A 19,395-nucleotide genomic window follows, 5' to 3' on the forward strand; every position below is an offset into this window, starting at 1 on the left:
TAGCAATAAATATGTTTTCAGCACCACATCATGCAGTGAGCGATAAAGTGCCAAAGAGTGTAAAGTAGTAGACATAATTGTGACATGAAAATTAATAAGAAAAAATAATATATCAAGAGAAAAAGCAAACACAAGTAAAATTGAAATAACTGAAATTATTAAATTATGAAAGACTGGGTATGATCATAAGATAGGTTAGTTCAACATTTAAAACTCCTTCAATCCAACAGCTTAACAGGATTACTACACAGAAAAGTGGTGATCAGATGTGAAGACCAACCTTTGGTCCAAGGCTCACACATGCAAGCGGCCTTACAACTTACAGTTTACAGCCTGATTTCCCATTCTGAGGTAAGTGAAAAATTGATTTTTTGGTTTTTCTATTTTCTTTATAGAGATTAAAACTACCGCCACCGTGTTTGTATGTGTGTGTGTGTGTGTGTGTGTGTGTGTGTATGTAATGGCATTTGGAGAAAAATGTGAAAAGTGTTGCAACCATGTCCTCTACATTTAAAACCTTGCTATTTTAACAGTATTGGCACATTACACTCCTGTACTAGTTAATCATATAATAAACTGCCAATGCCAAAATGTACTACCTGCAAACAGCAGAGATTTGCCATCAATATAATATCTCAAATAATAATAATACTGCCTATATTTCATGGGCTTTCATATATTTTTACTATATATAGAAATTAATTCTCACCAAAAATTGTCCCCTTTCTCCAAATCTCAACCCATAAAATTCACATTTGAACGAGTCAACAAAACAAAACTAAACTAAACTAAACTAAACTAAACTAAACTACTAAATGTTAATAACTATTTATTAATTATAAGTTATCAATGAAACTTGTTCAAGATAGTTTTCTCTGAGTTAAAGGATAGGTTTATAATTTTTAAAGATCCCCTTCAAATGTGCTTTCAATGTAGGTGATGGGGGCCAAAATCCACAGTGTGCCCACACAGTCAATTTGTTCAAATTTTTTTTTAAAAATGTATCTGAAGCTTATATGAGGCTTCAGCAGTCTGAGTTAGTCATATCAAAAGGATATCTGCCACATTTACAGTCTTTAAGCATCAAGTTCCCTCTTTGTGTTTCACAGTTGAGCTGCGGTGATAGTACAGTAACAAAAATAAGGACTTTGGTACTAAAAGGACCGTGAAACAAACACATTAGTGGGGTATAGAGTATGTTATGTAGGATTTGAAATATTAGCCTTATTATTTACATACAGCTCTCTGCACTGTTTTCTTCCTCTCTGACAAGCCCGTCGTTGATTGGCTGGATGTCACGTGACCTCACAGCTGATTTGGTTGGATGTTTTGCCTTCATCATTCCATGTAGCCATTTCTGGTTAACAACGCCGCAGAGTAGCATCGCAAAAACCGTCAACTTTAGCCAGCTACTATGGCACAGGCAGCCCAAGCCTTCGACGCAAACTCTCAGATCCAGGTGGAGCACGATAGAAAGCGTCGGCAGTTTGTCATAAGACTCAATGGTACGTTCAACGTGTAAACAAACGTTAGCACGGCAGCTGGCTAGTGCTAGCTCTGAGGTTGGTGTAGCTTTCCTTGCTGCTAACATCTTCGTCGAGCCCTCACTGATTACTCCAGCTGCCATTTCAGACATAGAGGTTGTCAGGGCTTTATTCCGACTGTATTTCGTGTCAGGAGCTGAACAGACAGCAGGGTTTGGTCGAAGTCTGTTTGTCACGACGAGAAAACATTTTTCTTCGTGCCATTCCTGACAGCAAATATGCAACCTTCAATAGCATCCAGCCACAAAAGACAAAAGAAGAAGGTTATTTAGCTTCTCTGCACATCAGCAATTCTTCTGAGAAGTTTCCCTGAGAACAACTGGTAGTTCTTCTCCCCAAACCCCAAATGTCACGCTTAAAAGACCAATCACTGCTAATACTTTGTTTATATATCTGTCAGTGTATCAGTCAGACCCATAAATGGGTTGTGACAACCAAAACTGTATAAATCCCTGCTTTGATATTGTACCAAAATAACAATATCAAAGCAGGGATTTATACAGTTTTGGTTTAGTTTAAAACTAATCGCCTCATGTTTTGGCATTTGATCTTTCAGTTTATGAGGACATACTAATATACAGGAAGGGCTGGGCAGAATCAAATATCACAATATTTCTGACCAAATATCTCTATCGATATTGTGACAATATTGTAGGGATGACTAATGATGCTTTCACAAATTAATTAAACAAGAAATAATCATCATTAATGTGGATATAATGACTAAGTGGGTAAAGGCAAACAATGGAACAGCTAGAACAGTCTGGTAAGTTCATAAAATTACATTACTGTACTATGACGCAGCCTTTAAAACAAGGAAAAGACAACACTTATCACCATATCACCATATATTGCCCAGCCCTATATACAGGTGTGTTAATGTGCGTATATTTCCAGGTCAGTTTCATTTAATGTTAAGGAAATAACTTTTAGTCATTAAAGAGTTTATATGATGTAGTCCATTACAGTTGTGTGGAAGCTATTCTTCCCTGAATGGTCTTTATCAACCTGTCTCTCTCCACCCAGCAACACCTTTCTTTTCCACAAGCTCTTGTTTCTACCTGGCTCAGTTTAGACTCATAGGTCAATCTCTAAATGCTTCGCTCATAGAGACTGAGGATAATCTCCCAGGTTTTGTTATTAAAATTGGGTAAGAACAATTAGAGATTTAAAAAAAAAACCTGCATTGCAGAACCAGTCCAAAGTCTTTAGGGCAGCCCTTCATATTGGGGTAGTGACATGCATTTCACTATGGAGGAGAATTGGGGGAGAGCATCATTTCTGATAAGGCGTGTCCTTGACAAAATGTAGGTTGTGTAGGTGTAGGTTTGTTAGCGGCCGTTCTCACTACCATTCAAGCAACTACCTTGCATTTAAGGTAGGTAAATCCCCAGACTTCAGCAGGTGGAGATCTCCAATTGTCTGGTATCACGAGACAAAACTAGGTAATGTGTTATTTAAGGATATACGTAGGCTACTGACTGTGGCACCACATTACATGAAATCAGGCGACTGAGTAATCACTACTAAGTCACTTCTGTGTTGTCTTATTGAGCAGCCATTTTGTATTATATGTACAGTACCAGTCAAAAGTTTGGACACACTATCCCATTCATGACTCTCAACTGGTACTGTAGATCGTAAGCAGCAGCTACCAACTGGATCAATAACTTAGCCAATGGGCTACTTATACTCAGCTTTTAGTGCCCAGATTTTATAGTTAGCACAGCATAAAATTGTGCAGCATGCATAAGATACTGTAGAAGTCATGTTACTAGTTTCTCTGTGTTATTGTCAAATGTAAGTGAGCAATTTTTGAAAATCTGCTATATAAACTTTGCCCTTGAACATTGATAATTACATTTTAAAGTATCATTAATATCCCCAAGCAAGATGGGGTGAAGTAGCTGTAGGAAACTAAGTGGAGACAAATTTGTCAAACAAACAAGAGAGTTGACTTCTGTCTCCCCTCAGGATCTCACGATCGAGCAGTTCTTTTGTATGAATATGTTGGGAAGAAGACGGTGGACTTGCAACACACTGAAGTTCCAGATGCTTACAGGGGGAGAGGAATTGCCAAACACCTGGCCAAGGTACAGCCCATAAAAACGGATTATTCTCATAATCAACTATATTAATTTTAAGTATGCTCATATGCATTGTTTAATGGTTTGAGTTATAGATGTAAAACCAGTATGTTGCATGTATCTCAATTTATCATAATTTAAAATAATAATCCTGTTTTGAATTGTTTGGATTGGGCTACCTTTTGTTAACATTTGGATCATTAATTGTAAATTAAACATTTCTGACACATGAACCGTTAAACCTCATTCACAGTTTAAAGTGAGTGGGATTATGTGCTCATGAATAAATCATTTAACAAGCCAACCTGGTTCATTATGAAAGTTTTACCAGTTCTATCTGGCTACTGTAGTCCAGCACACGTCCTGTAGTTGAATTTTAAGTGTGTAATACAAGATGTACTATGAGATAGGGCTGCAACTAATGATTATTTTCATTATTGATGAATCTGTCCATTACTTTCACAATTAATGATTTGCTCTATAAAATATCCAAAATGGTGAAAAGTGTCGATTAATGTTTCCCAAAACTCAAGATGATGTCTTCAAATGTCTATTGTGCTGACTAACACTCCGCAACCCAAAGATATTTAGTTAACTGTCTCTGAAGAGTAAGTAAACTAGAAAATATTCACATTTGAGAAGTTGGAATCAGAGAATTTGGACATTTTCTTTTATTAAAAAATGACAAAATATACGATAAATAAATAAACAAAATAGTTGGCGATTAATTTTCTGTCGATCAACTAATCGATTAATTGTTACAGCGCTACAATGAGTGCTAAAAAATTTAAATCTATGACCACAATTTCCATATAATTCTTGTCAGATTGTGATTTTATGCTTCTGTGATGGCAGGCAGCCATGGATTTTGTGGTGGAAGAGGATCTGAAGGCCCACTTGACCTGTTGGTACATTCAGAAATACGTCAAAGAAAATCCTCAGCCTCAGTACTTCGAACATATTTATCAATGACCCGACATGGCACCAAAAGACAAGAGAAGGAGGAAGAGACTCCCAGGAGAGAAATATGGCATCATGCTTTGGAGTTAAAGGCTGATAAACAACAAAGGACCTTCCAGGCATTGTTACACATGACACTGAGTGAATCTAGAGGCAACTGATCTCACAGGAAGACTTTTGTGCAAGCTGAATGTTGGGTCGACTGGTCAGTTCTGTCCATAACACGGGGACACGTGCTCACCAGAAACAGGAAGGGAATCAGCTGGTCACGACTTGTAAAAACATGAGTAAACAAACTAACCAAAGCAGGAGCCTGTTACCTCAGACAGAAACCTTCAGGGTGTAAACACATCACCGGCTGGAAGACAGGGTTCGTCATGTATTGAGAGAACATGGGAGTCACGTGTTATGCCGCAAATTTCTGTCCTCCTTCGGACTCACTGGTTGTGAGCGGTGCTACAAGATGACCGACCCAGGTGTCTTTCTCCGTGGTGATTTTAATGGAACCAATTATTGCTTCACTGACACTCAAATGCTGATGACTTTTATATTTCAACCCCTTTTTGATATTTTTTTTTGTCTTTTTTAAAAAAATTTCCAATTTACTTTCAACTTCAATCTTAGAAATTGCTGAAATTAGGGCTGAAATGCTTGTTTAGTAGGCTGTGAATGCTAAAAGTATCTTTGAAACGTCATGCGACTCAAAAGATGCGTTTCTTTTCTAAGTAACTGCAAAGAGGTATATGCATAACTTTGGTGGGTAATGGGTACTTAAAAAATATATAATCTGTATTTTGAAGACATTTATTTCCCCAAACTCTTAATTTGGTTCCAGTGTTACTCTATAAACTTGTTTGGAGCCATAAATTGATTAGTCAATGGTAGAGGGTTTTATAAACAGATCCTGATTCAGAACCAAAGAACACAAATTGAGGATTTTTACTCTCTGCAAGGGTAATTCTGACCAAGCTTCAAGACTTAACTCATTATTTTCTCTATCATATGTGTTGAATATGAAAGACACACATGTGAAAAAGTGGGTCTGAAGCCTGTCACTGTGCGGTGCAATACTTCAGTGTGGATATGGATAAACATCTCTGCTCAAACCAGCATTTCAAAAACAGCACTGCTATCTATATTCAGGGCATTTACATCCTTTGTTCTGTCATTCAGGAAAATGACACTGGGTGGTCGAGGCTTACACACCAGTTTTCCTTGTTGTTGGGTCTGGGTTTTTTTGTGTTTTTTTTCATCTGCCCACAAGGCTTCTTAAGCCCGCTGATGTCAAAATGATAAATATCATTATATGAGAAAAAAATAACTGAAAACATGTTTTACTGTGGTTTCTCTGTTTTGGCTCTTCAGGAGCCTTTGCTGTTGACAATCTCAAGTGTTGAAGAGAAAAATACCTCAGGTAACTCAAACACTGGCAGGACAGACAACATGCAAGGCAGAACCTGTCTGCTGTAAGAATCACTTTGAGGTAACTGCAGGAAACAACTTTCCCTTTGTAACACTTTTCGTTAGGTGACACTCACCTATTGATAGGCCAAGGTATTCAAGGTATTGTTTCATTTTTGTGTTTATGTATTTGTGTGTAAGTTTCTTCACAACTGCCTGATTTAACAGTTTTGGGCTGCTGCTCTACCACATGCGTCAAAATGTACCAATTCTTGTTATATTGTTTTGTGCTTGAAACTTTTTTTTTGGTCAATTCTTGTTGTCTACAAATAAATAAACCACATTATTCACGTCAAAGTATGTGTTTATGGTTAAACAGAGTAAGATGCATGTACAGCTGAGTTTAAAGAGATTTGATAACATTAATGTTCTATCCAGAGTGCAAATATCACTGTCTGAATGGATATATCCTGATAATATGCAAGTTATATGTATTTAGAGTTACACTTCGTTTTGCCAGCTATTGTTGTTTCTGTCTGCAGAGACACTCCCTCAGCAAATCTATTGAAGCCTTTGCCAACTCCGTTAAAGTATGTTTCTGATCTGTTGATGCAGGAGGGGAACAATAAAAGCGACTAGGTGTAGGATTTGAAAAAGATGTGCTTTGGCACCATCCGGTGGTAATTTCAAGAATTACACTGGCAGATATTGTCCTGAAAAGGCCAAAAAATGAGCAGTAGTTTGATTTTAGTGCCATTTTGATCAATGTAAATTAACACAATGAGAGTTTATCTTATTATTTATTTGATTATTTTACTCATATGCTTCACTCTGTTAACTTGACCTCACCATATAAACAGTCATATCTTCTCTGGTAGAAATCTATCCAGTTAAGGTTTGATATGGAGCAGTGTTTCCTGACTAGGGTTAGGCTACTTGTGAAGATCGTGGAATAGCTCAAATAATTTGAAAAAATGGAAACTATGATTTGGTACATAAATAACTATATCCACATATCTGTGTTGAAGCCGACTTCATGGGACACACCTCCCACCAACCTAAGTCACCACATACTGCGATTAAGAGTGCATTAAAACCAGTTAGAAAGCAAACAGATAAGTTGAAATAGCTAAAAGTTATGAATAAATGGTTGAAACATCCAGCTTCTGCCACTTCAAGTGGTAATATGAAGAAAAAAAAAAGGTTAGGAACCACAATAGTCAATTTGGTGTCTGTCCGCCACAGTTTCATTGCTGGCTGTGTGGACAGTGACATAACACTGCAATAGTAGTTAGACCTGTTTCTCCAAATGTCCTACATCAGTTTAAAAGATTCTTTATGGGACATTAAAGTCAACCTCCACTCAAAAATTTGTTTCGTATATTGTTACTTCACTTGGATGTTTGAGCTTCACTGTGCAGAATGATGTATGTGCAGAGTTTGACACTAGAAGGCTGTTTTCACATTCATCTGCTAATGTGGAAAGTTTCTCTGTGCTTATTGAAAATCAAATTTTAACGAGTGGGCCTACAAGCATGATTTATGACATCACAAATAGTTTGGAGCCATCTCATCCGATGTCCAATTTACACACAGGTGATGTGGAAACTTGAAGCCTACAATGCACAAACACTGAGAAGTGACTTTACATTGAAGTAGGAGACATCTTGTGTCCAGCAGGAAAACTTCAGAAATAAACAATATTTGCACATTTATAGATACTGGATTTTTTTTAATGAGGGAGAAGGAGTAGATGTAATTTTAAGGATTTTAACAAGATAATTGAACTTTTCTGTGGATAAACCATATCAGACACACATTATTATTTAAAGTATATTATAAACATCTTAAAACATGTCTGGAGGGAATCTTTGAATATGCTCTTCTGAAGTTGCTACACAAGTCGAGCGACCCGGTTTAAACACCATTCAAAATACACAGTTTCAAAGACAGCATCGCCAATATTCTTTATTGATCGTCTCTGTATTGATACGTCACGGATGCGTCATTTAACTCCCTGTATCGTAAAGCTGTTACAATTGCTGTCACTGGCGTCGCATTTGGTTTCAGCTGATCTCACACTCCTGAACGTGGCCATTATATAGCTGTAACATCCAAAGGGCTTCAGGTTACAGCACGCGGACAGGCAGCCGCACGAGGACACAGGGACAGAGCACGCGACGGCACATTATGGGTAACTAAAAACACCTGTCTTGTCACAAAACGACATATTATGACACTTTATTATATACTGTATACAATATTGTGTAACTGATTTAGCTGTGTCTACTTGCACAGTTAATTATTTAAATATATAAATGTCTCCTGAATTTATTTGACCAGTTCCTATATAATTACTTGTTTAACTGTTTTTTCTTACATACTTGCGTTCATTCATTTCATTATTTACATCTGTACGGTCTGACCTCTCAAACTTCACTGCGCTATTATAAAATACGTGAAGGCAGGTACCCTGACTGCATAGCATCTTGGGAAATGTAGTGCGTGATCGCGTCCAAGCGATGCGTCGACGCCGCTGGAACTACTACATTACCCGCAAGGCTGTGCGCTGCGCAGCTCATACGTCAGCTGCAATCACAGTTTGTATCTCCAACATGGCGTCGCTGGGAAGGAGGCGCGGTGTCCCAGTAAGCAGGGAGAGGTCAGTTACTGTACATCTTGTCCGTTAAACGACAATGTTTTAATGTGATACATCGTTTGGTCGATGTCACCGCTCGCTAGATCCCAAACATGCATATGGTGTCGGCCTTAAAGTTAAATGGCGAGCACGACAAGGGTGAATTTTATCCCATGGTTAGCTAACATTAGCTGGCTAACGTGCACAGCTAGCTGACGTTATTAGCCAGGAATCAAACGAGCAGCTCATGTGATGTTTTGGTTGTTTCACACCAGCCGACAACTTGTGCGTAAAGTTGCTTTTAATCGTGCATTGTTGCAGACGACTCACTTGCTTCACTTTACTAGCTACGCTGAGTGTTTGTCGACCTGCTCTGAAAGTAAAACGCTCCTCAAGTTACCCGGCCAGTCCTCCAACTTTCTGCCATGCAAGCGAGTGAGCGAGCCTTATCTAACCGACACATCATGTCCCTTTGCTCGGTCACCCTACAAACCTTTTATTGAGTGTCCAAAACGCCTTAAAATCCTTTATTCCTTCAGCCAATAACACGCTGTCTTTGAAGCCGAGTGGAGCTTTGTGTTTGCTTGTCAACCTGCACTGGAAGGCCTCAGAGTGTTGACATTTGTCTCCTTCAGAGAAAATATACATTTCAGAAGAAGAAAAACCCACTTACAGATGTGTTAAGACAGAAAATTATTTCAATTATCAGTGAATTATTGTAATTTACTTGTCAAGCTGCACTGGAAGGCCTCATAGTGTTGACATTGATACACACACACACTAATGCATTTGTTTGTCTCCTTTAGAGAAAATATACAATTAAGATGAAGAAAAATCCATTTACAGACAAAAAATACTGACAGAATTATTTCAATCATCAACTAATTATTGTAATTTATTTGTCAAACTGAAATATCAAATGGTTGTTTGTCTCAGCTTTACATATCAGAATCAGGTTTATTGCCAAGTAGGTTTGCACATACAAGGAATTTGCTTTGGTGTTGTGATGTATAAAAGTCAAAAATATACACAAATTTAAGTAAATCTAAATAATCCAAAAAAAAGAAAAAATACAATGAAAATGTGTCAAATATATTCCGAGGAGAGCTGCTACAGGTTTAAATTTTAAATTGAAGAGCATGAAATTAAAAGTACAAAATATTGACCAGGAGTAAACAGTATATTATTACATATAAATAATAATAATACAAGTTGCATTAATGTAATGCACCGTGTCAGAAAAAAAGATCACAGATGTGCAAATATGAGATTATGGGGTTTTACGTTAATATAATGTGTAATGTCCATGGGAGGGATAGAGTCTGTGTCAGTGGAGTTTGAGGCCTTGTTTATCAGGCCAGCCACAGGCAGGAAGAAACTGTTCTTGTGGCGTGAGGTTTTGGTCTTGACAGACCTCAGCCTCTTGCCAGAGAGGAATGTTTCAAAAAGTTCATGCTGTGTTTCATGTGGAGGTTTTAGAGCTACTGGTCAAAAATTTTTTCAGACTTCCCTTTTTAGCCCAGAAAACTTGTGATTGCCATTTGGTAATTTTGACATTTCACAGTTGAAATGTCAGCCCCAGTATACACATCAAACAATTAATATGCATACACATGATGTAGGACACATTCATGTAAAATGAGGTTAAATCATAACAATTGGGAATTCCCAAAGCTGTTGTTGGAATACATATAAATTGAAATCATACTGCTGTAAAATCTCCATGCAATATACACAATATACACATTACAATCATAGTCATGTATTCATGTAGTTGATATGGATATAAACAATTTAATTGTAAATCTTGCATTATGTTCATAGAAGCAGATAAAACACGTTATGTTGTTTTGTTGTTGTATTTACTAAAACCAAATATATCATTTATGTTACAGATGATGTGTTGTGATATTGTTAACCACTTGGAGAATTGATTAGGAAATTATTTAGATATAATAACCAGCTGGGAATGTTTGTCTTCTTGCCTATTTCAGACAAAAGTGATGTATCTACAAAAAGTGGGTAGGTTGGTGTTGAAGGTCGTAGACGTATTGAGTCTACTCCCTATCCTTTCTCTCACAGTTTCCATGCCTGTTTTTCTGTCTCTGCACAGGGGAGTGATGGCGGCGACAGACTGCTACATTGTACACGAGATCTACAACGGCGAGAATGCGCAGGACCAGTTTGAGTATGAGCTGGAGCAGGCACTGGAGGCCCAGTATAAATACATTGTTATTGAGCCCACACGGATCGGAGATGAGACGGCCCGTTGGATTACAGTGGGCAACTGCCTGCACAAGACGGCTGTGTTGTCAGGTGCCGCTTGCCTCCTGACGCCACTTTCACTGCCCGCTGAATACTCGCGCTACGTGGCGTTGCCTGCTGGCGCCCTCAGTGTTGCCTGTGCTGCCCTCTACGGGATTTCATGGCAGTTTGACCCCTGCTGCAAGTACCAGGTGGAATATGACAGCCAAAAACTCTCGCGGCTGCCCCTGCATACGCTGACCTCCTCCACGCCCGTGGTATTGGTACGCAGGGATGACATCCACAGAAAGAGACTCCATAATACGATAGCACTGGCTGCCCTGGCGTATTGCGCCAAGAAGATCTACGAACTCTATGCGGTATGAGTGCGCTCTGAAGAGGATTTAAGAACCCACGGAGAAAAAGGAAAAAACAAAGAAAAAAAAAACAGAACCTATCCACCCCCAGATGTAAGAGAAGGGGAAGTCATGATCAGGCCCAGCAGTTAGCTCCACACACACGTGGTGGGTGCTTCTATTTTGAACTTTGATCAGAGGGATATAGTTAAAACTAGAAGGAATTGTTTTTTCCCTTACATTTCCTTTACCTCTATGTGACAACAACAGCACACTTGTCTCTGTAGTACCCTTGCGCCTCCTCCCCTGTGCCCTCCACCTGCATCCTTGACACACAAGAAGCTCGTGCACAAGGGTATGGCAGAAGTTCCTCTGGACTGAATCGTGTTGCGGTTGAGACGGACAGACATGTTTTTGAGTACCAAGCTCTTTACCCGTTCCCTCGTAGTTTTACTGTACCCCTTTCTTGCTGATCAGTACATCACCCTTTCATTAAACATTAGGATATTTTAAACTCACTTTTCTGTATTTTATTTTACTTTTTTTTTCATTAAATGGATTCTACATGATGTCCAGAAAAGAGCAAATAGCTGCAACTTATTTGAGATTGTGTCCTGTTCATGTAGATTTTCTTGTTCAAGAGAATGGAAGTAAGATCTTGTGTGACAGCGATTGTGGCTCAATGTCCTGTGTTGACACACTAAAAAGACTAACTTTTCAAAAGTCCCTTTTCACACATGTAGAGGTAAAACGCTTCTCAAAATGTATATTACATTAACATAGAGTCATACCCTGATAATAGAAATTTAAATATAGACACGTTTTGACACTACAGATAGTAATCACACAGCAAATTCTAAATTCATACATGTTATGTTTATCCAGTGGTGCTTGTGCTGTTCAGCAGTTTTAAAATTTTGGGTCCCAGGATGAGGTAATACTGGTCATGAGATGAAGTGAAGGATGAGTTGTGCCAGAACAAGAGATGTGTAACAGTATTCAGTTGAATATTTCAGATATGAAAAATAAATGCATTGCAATGCCCATTTTTCTGTGACAGCAGGAAATGAGCAAATTAAAATCTTTTTAAGGTATGTTTGTTCATAAAGAGTTCCCTAGAGATGAGTTTGGTGTAAATCCCTCAACAGGTTCTTCAAAGTGTCAGAAATTAAATCAGTCTGTAAGTTTAAAGGTTTGAAAATTCTGGAGGTGTTTCAGTAAATGGTGTCATCACACATTATGCCATCAGACCGCTCTGATAGGTAGGAATGAATCACACAAACATTAAAGTTTTGCCTTCACTTCATCACAATATTTTGTCTGCAGTTTCTGACATAAACGGAGGATTTGTGACAAGTTTTACACTGATTTATTATGAAATGTTCAACTGTTGACATTGATAAATGTCACCCACCTGACTGTAGGATCCATAAATTACCTCCATAAATGGTGCTCTCAGCAGTAATCTGTATCGTTACATAACAGCTGTGTGCTGTTAAAAAGCAGCAGCTCCTCAGACAACTGAGACCCAGGCTGCTGCCTCTAACATGGCTTTTGTGTCGGTGCTGGAAAACCACAGGATAAACTATAAAATTAAATGCATTCCTGCACACAGAGTATGCAAACCCTTCCGCTGCTATTGCCTCTCACCTTACATTTACTTTATGGGATGAACAGACCTGACACGGGGAGACAGAAATGCTGAAGCAGATGAATGAGTGCTCAGAGGGACGGCCTGAGACAACCTCATCAGATTGCTGATTTGTGACCAGAGCAGGCTAATTATCTGTCAGCTGAACAGCTTCTGACAACAGTGCTGATACACAGGAGTTGGACTGATTGATGGACTGGCTGTTTATCCACCATTTTAGAGTAGCACTGCTGGGTCTGGTGGCATAGGAATAGCCCAGTCATCATAAAAAGATTATTCACAAGGATGGCTGGATGACAGGTCAGTATTCAGTGTAGCCTCTTTTTCCCAGTTGTTCCCAGATCTTTGTTTTCATGTTCCTGTTGTCCTTTTCAGGCTTCCTGGAATAAAAGTCAGATATAGGCTACATGAGACCATCTCCTGGAGAGAAATGTGATCCAAAGATTTGCCCACAGAACTGTGTCAAACTATTTGCAGTGATGATCAATAATCAGATTATTGACATATGCATCTTTTTCCATGAGAGAAGGAATAACACTTGTGACACACCCATGTTTTATTTAGATCTGAATATTTCAGTAGCTTTTTCAGAACAGTCTGTCCTTGCAACAGTTCAGCTGTTTCAAGAAAAATATTGTTTTAAGCTCAAAATTAACCTGGTTTTGCTGCTTATTTTCTTCTGCAGGAAAAAAAAACACCCTAGACAAATATTTACGGATAATTTGCAGCAAAGCACCGTGCTAAACAGTCCTTGCCAGCCCATACGTGCCACTCAGCACATAGGCTTATTAAAACTTCAACCCCCATAAGTCCTTGCGGAGAACAAAAAGATCTCGATAGTAACCCTAGATTTGCGAAACTCTCGCGAGATTTGTACGCGTTGTTCCTTCATTGTGCGCGTTGTTTGCCATTGTACAAATTAATTATATTTTATGATGTGACAACGCTGTGGTTAAGGTCTGGTTATGTTTAGACATAAAAACCACTTGGTTAGGGTTAGAGAAATGGTTTGAGTTAAAATGATAACTCTCGCGATATCTTTCGCAAATCTAGGGTTACTATCGAGACACGACTGACCCCGGTAGTCCACTCCAGTCGTTGGGTACTGTTTTGTTAGACCCGCACGGTACTGTCCACAAACACCGACCCACGCTGTTGTGTTGAAGGGCAAGACAACTACTCAGGTGAGCTGTAACTACTGTATAAACTAACATTAGTGTATGAGTTAGTTACTGTGTGGAAGCTAACGTTAGCAGTAGCGTCCCCATTCATTTACGTCTGAGTTGTAAGTTCTCTACTAGCCTGCCTGTACAGCTCATGTCAAGCACACCATGTTTTGTTGTAAATAAGGTTTTAACATCTAACATATTTTATATTGAATGTATATTATCACTGTCATTAACATAAACCAGGTATGCGTCACTAAACGTGCTAACTGGTGCACGCAAACTTGTATATTTATGGTTTTAAACAACACACAGCTCAGTATAAATATTACTTTTTCTCATAAATCACACATTTATGCAGCAAGATGCTGTGTCTTTTTCCACAGTGTCCTCTGTTTTTTCATACAGTCCAGTTTACTCAGGTGTTGAGTATCCACCTGGTAAAATCACCTGTTAAAGGACAAATCAAAAGTGAGTACAGAGGAAATGGAGACTGTTATAATTGATTAATTCTCTATGCTGCGATGTACCTCAGAGATCCTTAATACACAACTAGAAGGTATGAAAATCTCACCATTAGTAGTATAGTACAAGAGACTTGTTACTGACTAAATGCCATATTATTTGCTGAGCTGTGTGTGTGTGTGTGTGTGTGTGTGTGTGTATGTGTGTTCATCATATGGTAGCACTTGTCACTGTTGCCATGCTTGTTGTTTGTTTTGTGATTTGGAAACAAGTGGAAGAGGCTTAACTAAACAGGGACATTAAAACATCCTCAATCCCCTTGGCATGAGAGCATGAAAGCTTTCAGAGCACACAAGTCAAGGTCACACTTGTTGAAAGCCACGTTTCTGTTTTGTTTTGTTTTTTAAACTCACAAAGCCATTTCATCAACAAAAGAGAAGCACTACAACTAACATATTTTAATCATCATATATTTAAAATGTCAAAAAAATACGAGAAATGCTTATTACAAGTTACTAGAGTCATCATGACTTATAATTGCCTCCTTAATGTGATGTTCAGGTAATAAAAAACCTTCATGTATTCGTCCTAATGATCATACGAAGCTGATAAAACAACGCTGAACTTGACATTTTTATAGCTGTAACCAGCAAATGTTTATATTTCCTTAATAAATGACTAATTTAACATAATTTTTATGGTATGATTCCCAGACAAAGTATGATAACAGAGATGGCTGTTCTCATAATTCATTGGACAGTTATGTTTTGGGTGAAAATGTTCTTTTAAACAGTTAAAGGCAGACCTTTGCTGAGTGACATCTCCATACAAAAGCAATGGATTTGAATACTGTCTTCTGTGATTAACAGTGACTTCTGTAACAGTGAGTTTGTGTCTGCAGGTAGCTGGTGTGGAGCAGGGAGAGGGACTGTCAGCCATGGAGCGTGTCATGGGAGGAGGATTGCTGCCACTGGCTTTAGCAAGTGTAGGGGTCTTGCTGCTGTACCGGATACTTGCCCGACTCAGAGCGGGAACCAGTCTGCAGGACACCGTGGTTGTCATCACTGGAGCCAGCTCTGGACTCGGGAAAGGTCGGTGTCTAGCTTACATGGAGACGCTTATAGTAACCTGTGTCATTGTGTGTGCTAAGACATTGTGCTTTATGTGTTTTTTGTGTGTTATAGAGTGTGCACGAGTCTTCCACGCTGCAGGGGCACGGCTCGTGCTGTGTGGACGAGATGCAACCCGCCTGCAGCAGGTTGTTCAGGAGCTTACAGCAAGTTCAACAGACACACAGCGGCAGGTGTGTGCACACACTCATACAGTATCAGACCAAATAGACCAGTTAGGCTGCTGATGGTCTTCCATATACTTAACAACTGTAAAACAGCTATTGTATATAATTTTGAGTTTAAAACAAGTATCAAATTTTCTCAAGGTAGTTTTATTACTAATCATAACTCCTACTTGGAAATTCAAAAAAGTTTTTGTGTCTGAGAAGTGCCACTTTTTACCATGAGAAAACACATTTTCTCTCTCAACACTGCACATTAACTATTTCAATTACTTTTAAGCTCCAAAAATGATAGATAGATAGATAGATAGATAGATAGATAGATAGATAGATAGATAGATAGATAGATATTAACCCTAAAGGGAAATTTTAATGTTACAGCAGCCAATAATGATGTAAAAATGTTAAAGACACAAATGCTATTCAAGTCTTAATTATATAAAATAACTAGATAGACTATTTCTGAGTCCATGGATGTCAGAATTGAGTGTACTAAATATTGATACCTGAATAATCTACACAATGTACATGATAACAGCATATACTGTACAGTGCCCCAAAGATGATCAAAATATGAATCTGAAATACAACAATGTAATAAACTAAAATAAAGGTCCAGGTGACTTCAATGTCAGAGGAGTCCCCTCTCCTGACACAGAGGAGCCTGAAGGCAGCTGGCGTTATATTCAAAGCAGATGTAGATCAATGATTGTATCACATAAAGGCAGCGAGAGGTGAGATAACTGTTCCACTCTGTTCAACCACCAGACTCACACTCCCAGCACCGTTACCTTCGACCTGGCAGACACAGACTCAGTGGAAAGAGCTTCAGAGGAGATCCTGAGGTGTTATGGACAAGTGGACGTCCTCATCAATAATGCAGGAATCAGTTACCGCGGCAACATACTGGATACCCACATTTCGGTCCAGCGGGACGTTATGGAAACAAATTACTTTGGGCCTGTTGCTCTCACTCAAGGTCAGTGAAGAGCACAGCCTGGACTGTTGAATGTGTAATAGCTTTTTTTATTACCTGAACTTGAGTAGTTGATGAAGTGTAAGGGGTTAAAAAGTCAGAAATACATAAACTAATAACGACATTTTCAGATTTTTCTAGGAAAGCACAATATTTTACATTTTACATTTTTCTTTCCTCCCCTCGTAGCTCTCTTGCCTTCCATGGTTCGCCGACGCAGCGGCCACATCGTTGTCATTAGCAGTGTCCAGGGCAAGATAGCCATTCCTTACAGATCAGCTTGTGAGTTGTCTTTACTCATTTAATTAAAGCAAAGAAAAAAAATGTTGACTGGAAATGAAGCAGGACTCTGGTTTGTGCACACAGACGCAGCCTCTAAGCACGCCACCCAGGCCTACTTCGACTGCTTACGGGCAGAGGCGGAGTGTTACGGGATTCCAGTGTCCGTGATCAGTCCTGGGTACATCCGAACCAACCTGTCGGTCAACGCTGTCACAGGAGACGGCTCCAAGTATGGAGGTGAGGCTGTAAAAAAAAAAAAAAGTGTGTAAATGTGTTTACAGGAAAGACAAGAATATCAATAAGTGTGATGAATGTGCAACTGTAGAGGAAGTGAGGAAGGGGGCAAATGCTTTTTTTTTACTGTACTGTACAACAACGGATGTGTACAAAAGCATTAGCAAGTACCTTTCAACAACAATGTAATGCCAAGTGCTTTACATCAGACATAAAAAGGCATTAAGACAAGATATAAAAGAAACACAAGGCATATAAATAGGATTTAAAGACTGAGTTAAATAGAAGATGAAATGAGATCAAATGGAATAAATCATTGATGCTACGTGTTTCTTGTCCGTGCAATGCTGCTTTCAGTTTTGGACAAGACCACAGCAATGGGCCGGGACCCCAATGATGTGGCTCAGGCCATTCTGAGGGCAGTCCGTAAGAAGAGCAAAGATGTCGTTCTGGCAGGACCTCTACCCACTCTGGCCATCTACCTCCGCACACTGTGGCCCGCACTCTTTTTCAAGCTCATGGCCTCTCGCGCCCGCAAGGAGCGGAAACCTAAAGACGAGTGAGGACCGGCAGCTCACGGGGGTGTCATTGGCAAACAGATCAAAACATGAAACTGACTGCTTCACACGGAGGCTGAATGGACACGAGATGTGAATACATGCAGCGCTTCAGTAACACTTTTTACTGGCTTACTGGCTTTTTTTGTTGTGCTGCTAGTCTAGCTTGTGTGAAATAAACCAGAAACTTGTAAATACATTGTAACAGGTTCTGATGGTGTTTATTTTCATTATTGATCAGAGGCCTGTATCACGAAGCAAGTTCAACTCAGTCTGGCTCTCTTTGGGTGAGCTGGCTTCACTGATCCTAACATTGGCCGTCCTGGATACCCGGTGTCACAAAGCTGGTTATCAGATTTAGTGATTTGGGGTAGTGCTTTTTTTCTGAAGTAAAACTATGAGCTATTAATAGTAAAACTATTAATACTGCACAATAAAAGCAGAAGTCCTACATTCAAATTTTTGTTTAAAGTGAAGAGTGAAAGAGAGGACTTAGCGCAATGTACTTTAATTTACTAAACATCTGTTCAAGGTGGAGCTTTTAATTCTAACTATTTTATATGATGCTGTTTAATGAATAATAATGCATCATATTTTGATTGTTATATTTTGTGAGTAAAATCTGAATCTGCAACACAGAAACCAGTAACATTTATCTGTCAGGTGATTGTAGTAGTACAATGTTTTCCAATTGCTACATATTGCTCTTTTTTACTTGTTGATGACCATTTTTCCAGTGATCTGATTGGTCAGTGGCCGGGGTGTTGACAGTGCTGTTGTGATCTGATCCTCTGCAGCATAAGTTGCCATGGTGATTTATCCCAGTTAAAAGCATGGATGTAAGTGAGCCAGCTTCATGATACCGGAAAACCTGAGTTAAACCCAACTAATCTCGCTCTGTGAAACAGGTCCCAGGTGAGCAAAGACGAACCGCTCAGCTGTTTGTCCTCACAGTCACTTTTTAAAAATGGGTTGTTTTTAAATGTCACACTGACTCCTTGACGTTGGCTTTACATGACACTCAAACTGTGATTCATGCTGTAACATCATGTTTGATATTATCCATCAGGTCTGAGAAATATTATCTTCCAGGTCAGTGACTGATGCCTGTTGTTACTGTCGCTTGCTGTAACCAGAGATGCTATTATCCCGATAGTGATATCAGATATCAGTCCGATACGGATTCAAATAGCTGGATCAAGCATCAGCTACCGTTATCTTAATAAATAACAATTCAGTAAACTTATATTTATGTATTTATTTGTAACATTTTGTTTTACAAAGTTTGGAAAGCAATGTTTAAGTCAAGCCTGATGTTGCCTTACACCTAAAACACAGTGAAGCATTCAGCTTATTGATTAAACACTGGTATCAGATTGGTACTCGGTATCAGCCGATACCCAACGCCCAGTTATCAGTATCAGGGCTGAAAAAGTCAGATCAGTGCATCACTAGCTGTAACAACAGCTATCACCTTAAAAAAAAGAGCAGATGAGATTTCATGTATTACTGTACTACTGGCTTTCTGATGCCTTGCAGT

At 39.0% G+C, this 19,395-nt stretch overlaps 3 protein-coding genes across 7 annotated transcripts; all 3 read left to right on the top strand.

Moving 5' to 3' along the window:
• The first annotated feature begins 1,312 nt into the window (after positions 1–1,312).
• Positions 1,313–6,349, top strand: natd1 (protein NATD1). The gene is made up of 3 exons (XM_067615644.1): positions 1,313–1,505; positions 3,519–3,637; positions 4,487–6,349. Exons 1-3 carry the CDS (start codon positions 1,415–1,417, stop codon positions 4,601–4,603), a joined length of 327 nt encoding a protein of 108 aa, XP_067471745.1. The 5' UTR covers positions 1,313–1,414; the 3' UTR covers positions 4,604–6,349.
• A 1,686-nt stretch (positions 6,350–8,035) lies between these two features.
• tmem11 (transmembrane protein 11) lies at positions 8,036–12,311 on the top strand. 2 transcript variants are annotated; one of them, XM_067570189.1, is made up of 2 exons: positions 8,036–8,186; positions 10,744–12,311. In XM_067570189.1, exon 2 carries the CDS (start codon positions 10,751–10,753, stop codon positions 11,258–11,260), a length of 510 nt encoding a protein of 169 aa, XP_067426290.1. In that variant the 5' UTR covers positions 8,036–8,186; positions 10,744–10,750; the 3' UTR covers positions 11,261–12,311. The 2 variants fall into 2 exon arrangements, with proteins under 2 accessions (XP_067426290.1, XP_067426289.1); XM_067570188.1 differs by lacking the exon at positions 8,036–8,186 and adding an exon at positions 8,500–8,654.
• A 428-nt stretch (positions 12,312–12,739) lies between these two features.
• On the top strand, positions 12,740–18,054 carry dhrs7b (dehydrogenase/reductase (SDR family) member 7B). 4 transcript variants are annotated; one of them, XM_067570186.1, is made up of 8 exons: positions 13,927–14,065; positions 14,434–14,518; positions 15,414–15,603; positions 15,697–15,815; positions 16,575–16,785; positions 16,972–17,064; positions 17,149–17,301; positions 17,656–18,054. In XM_067570186.1, the coding sequence occupies exons 3-8, from the start codon at positions 15,450–15,452 to the stop codon at positions 17,859–17,861; spliced, it is 936 nt and encodes a 311-aa protein (XP_067426287.1). In that variant the 5' UTR covers positions 13,927–14,065; positions 14,434–14,518; positions 15,414–15,449; the 3' UTR covers positions 17,862–18,054. The 4 variants fall into 4 exon arrangements, with proteins under 4 accessions (XP_067426288.1, XP_067426287.1, XP_067426286.1 ...); XM_067570185.1 differs by having other exon boundaries at positions 14,456–14,518; XM_067570187.1 differs by lacking the exons at positions 13,927–14,065; positions 14,434–14,518 and adding an exon at positions 12,740–13,181.
• The last annotated feature ends 1,341 nt before the right edge of the window (positions 18,055–19,395 follow it).

This window comes from Thunnus thynnus, chromosome 17 (genome assembly GCF_963924715.1).
Source record: "Thunnus thynnus chromosome 17, fThuThy2.1, whole genome shotgun sequence".
In the NCBI taxonomy this organism is placed as follows: Eukaryota; Metazoa; Chordata; class Actinopteri; order Scombriformes; family Scombridae; genus Thunnus; species Thunnus thynnus.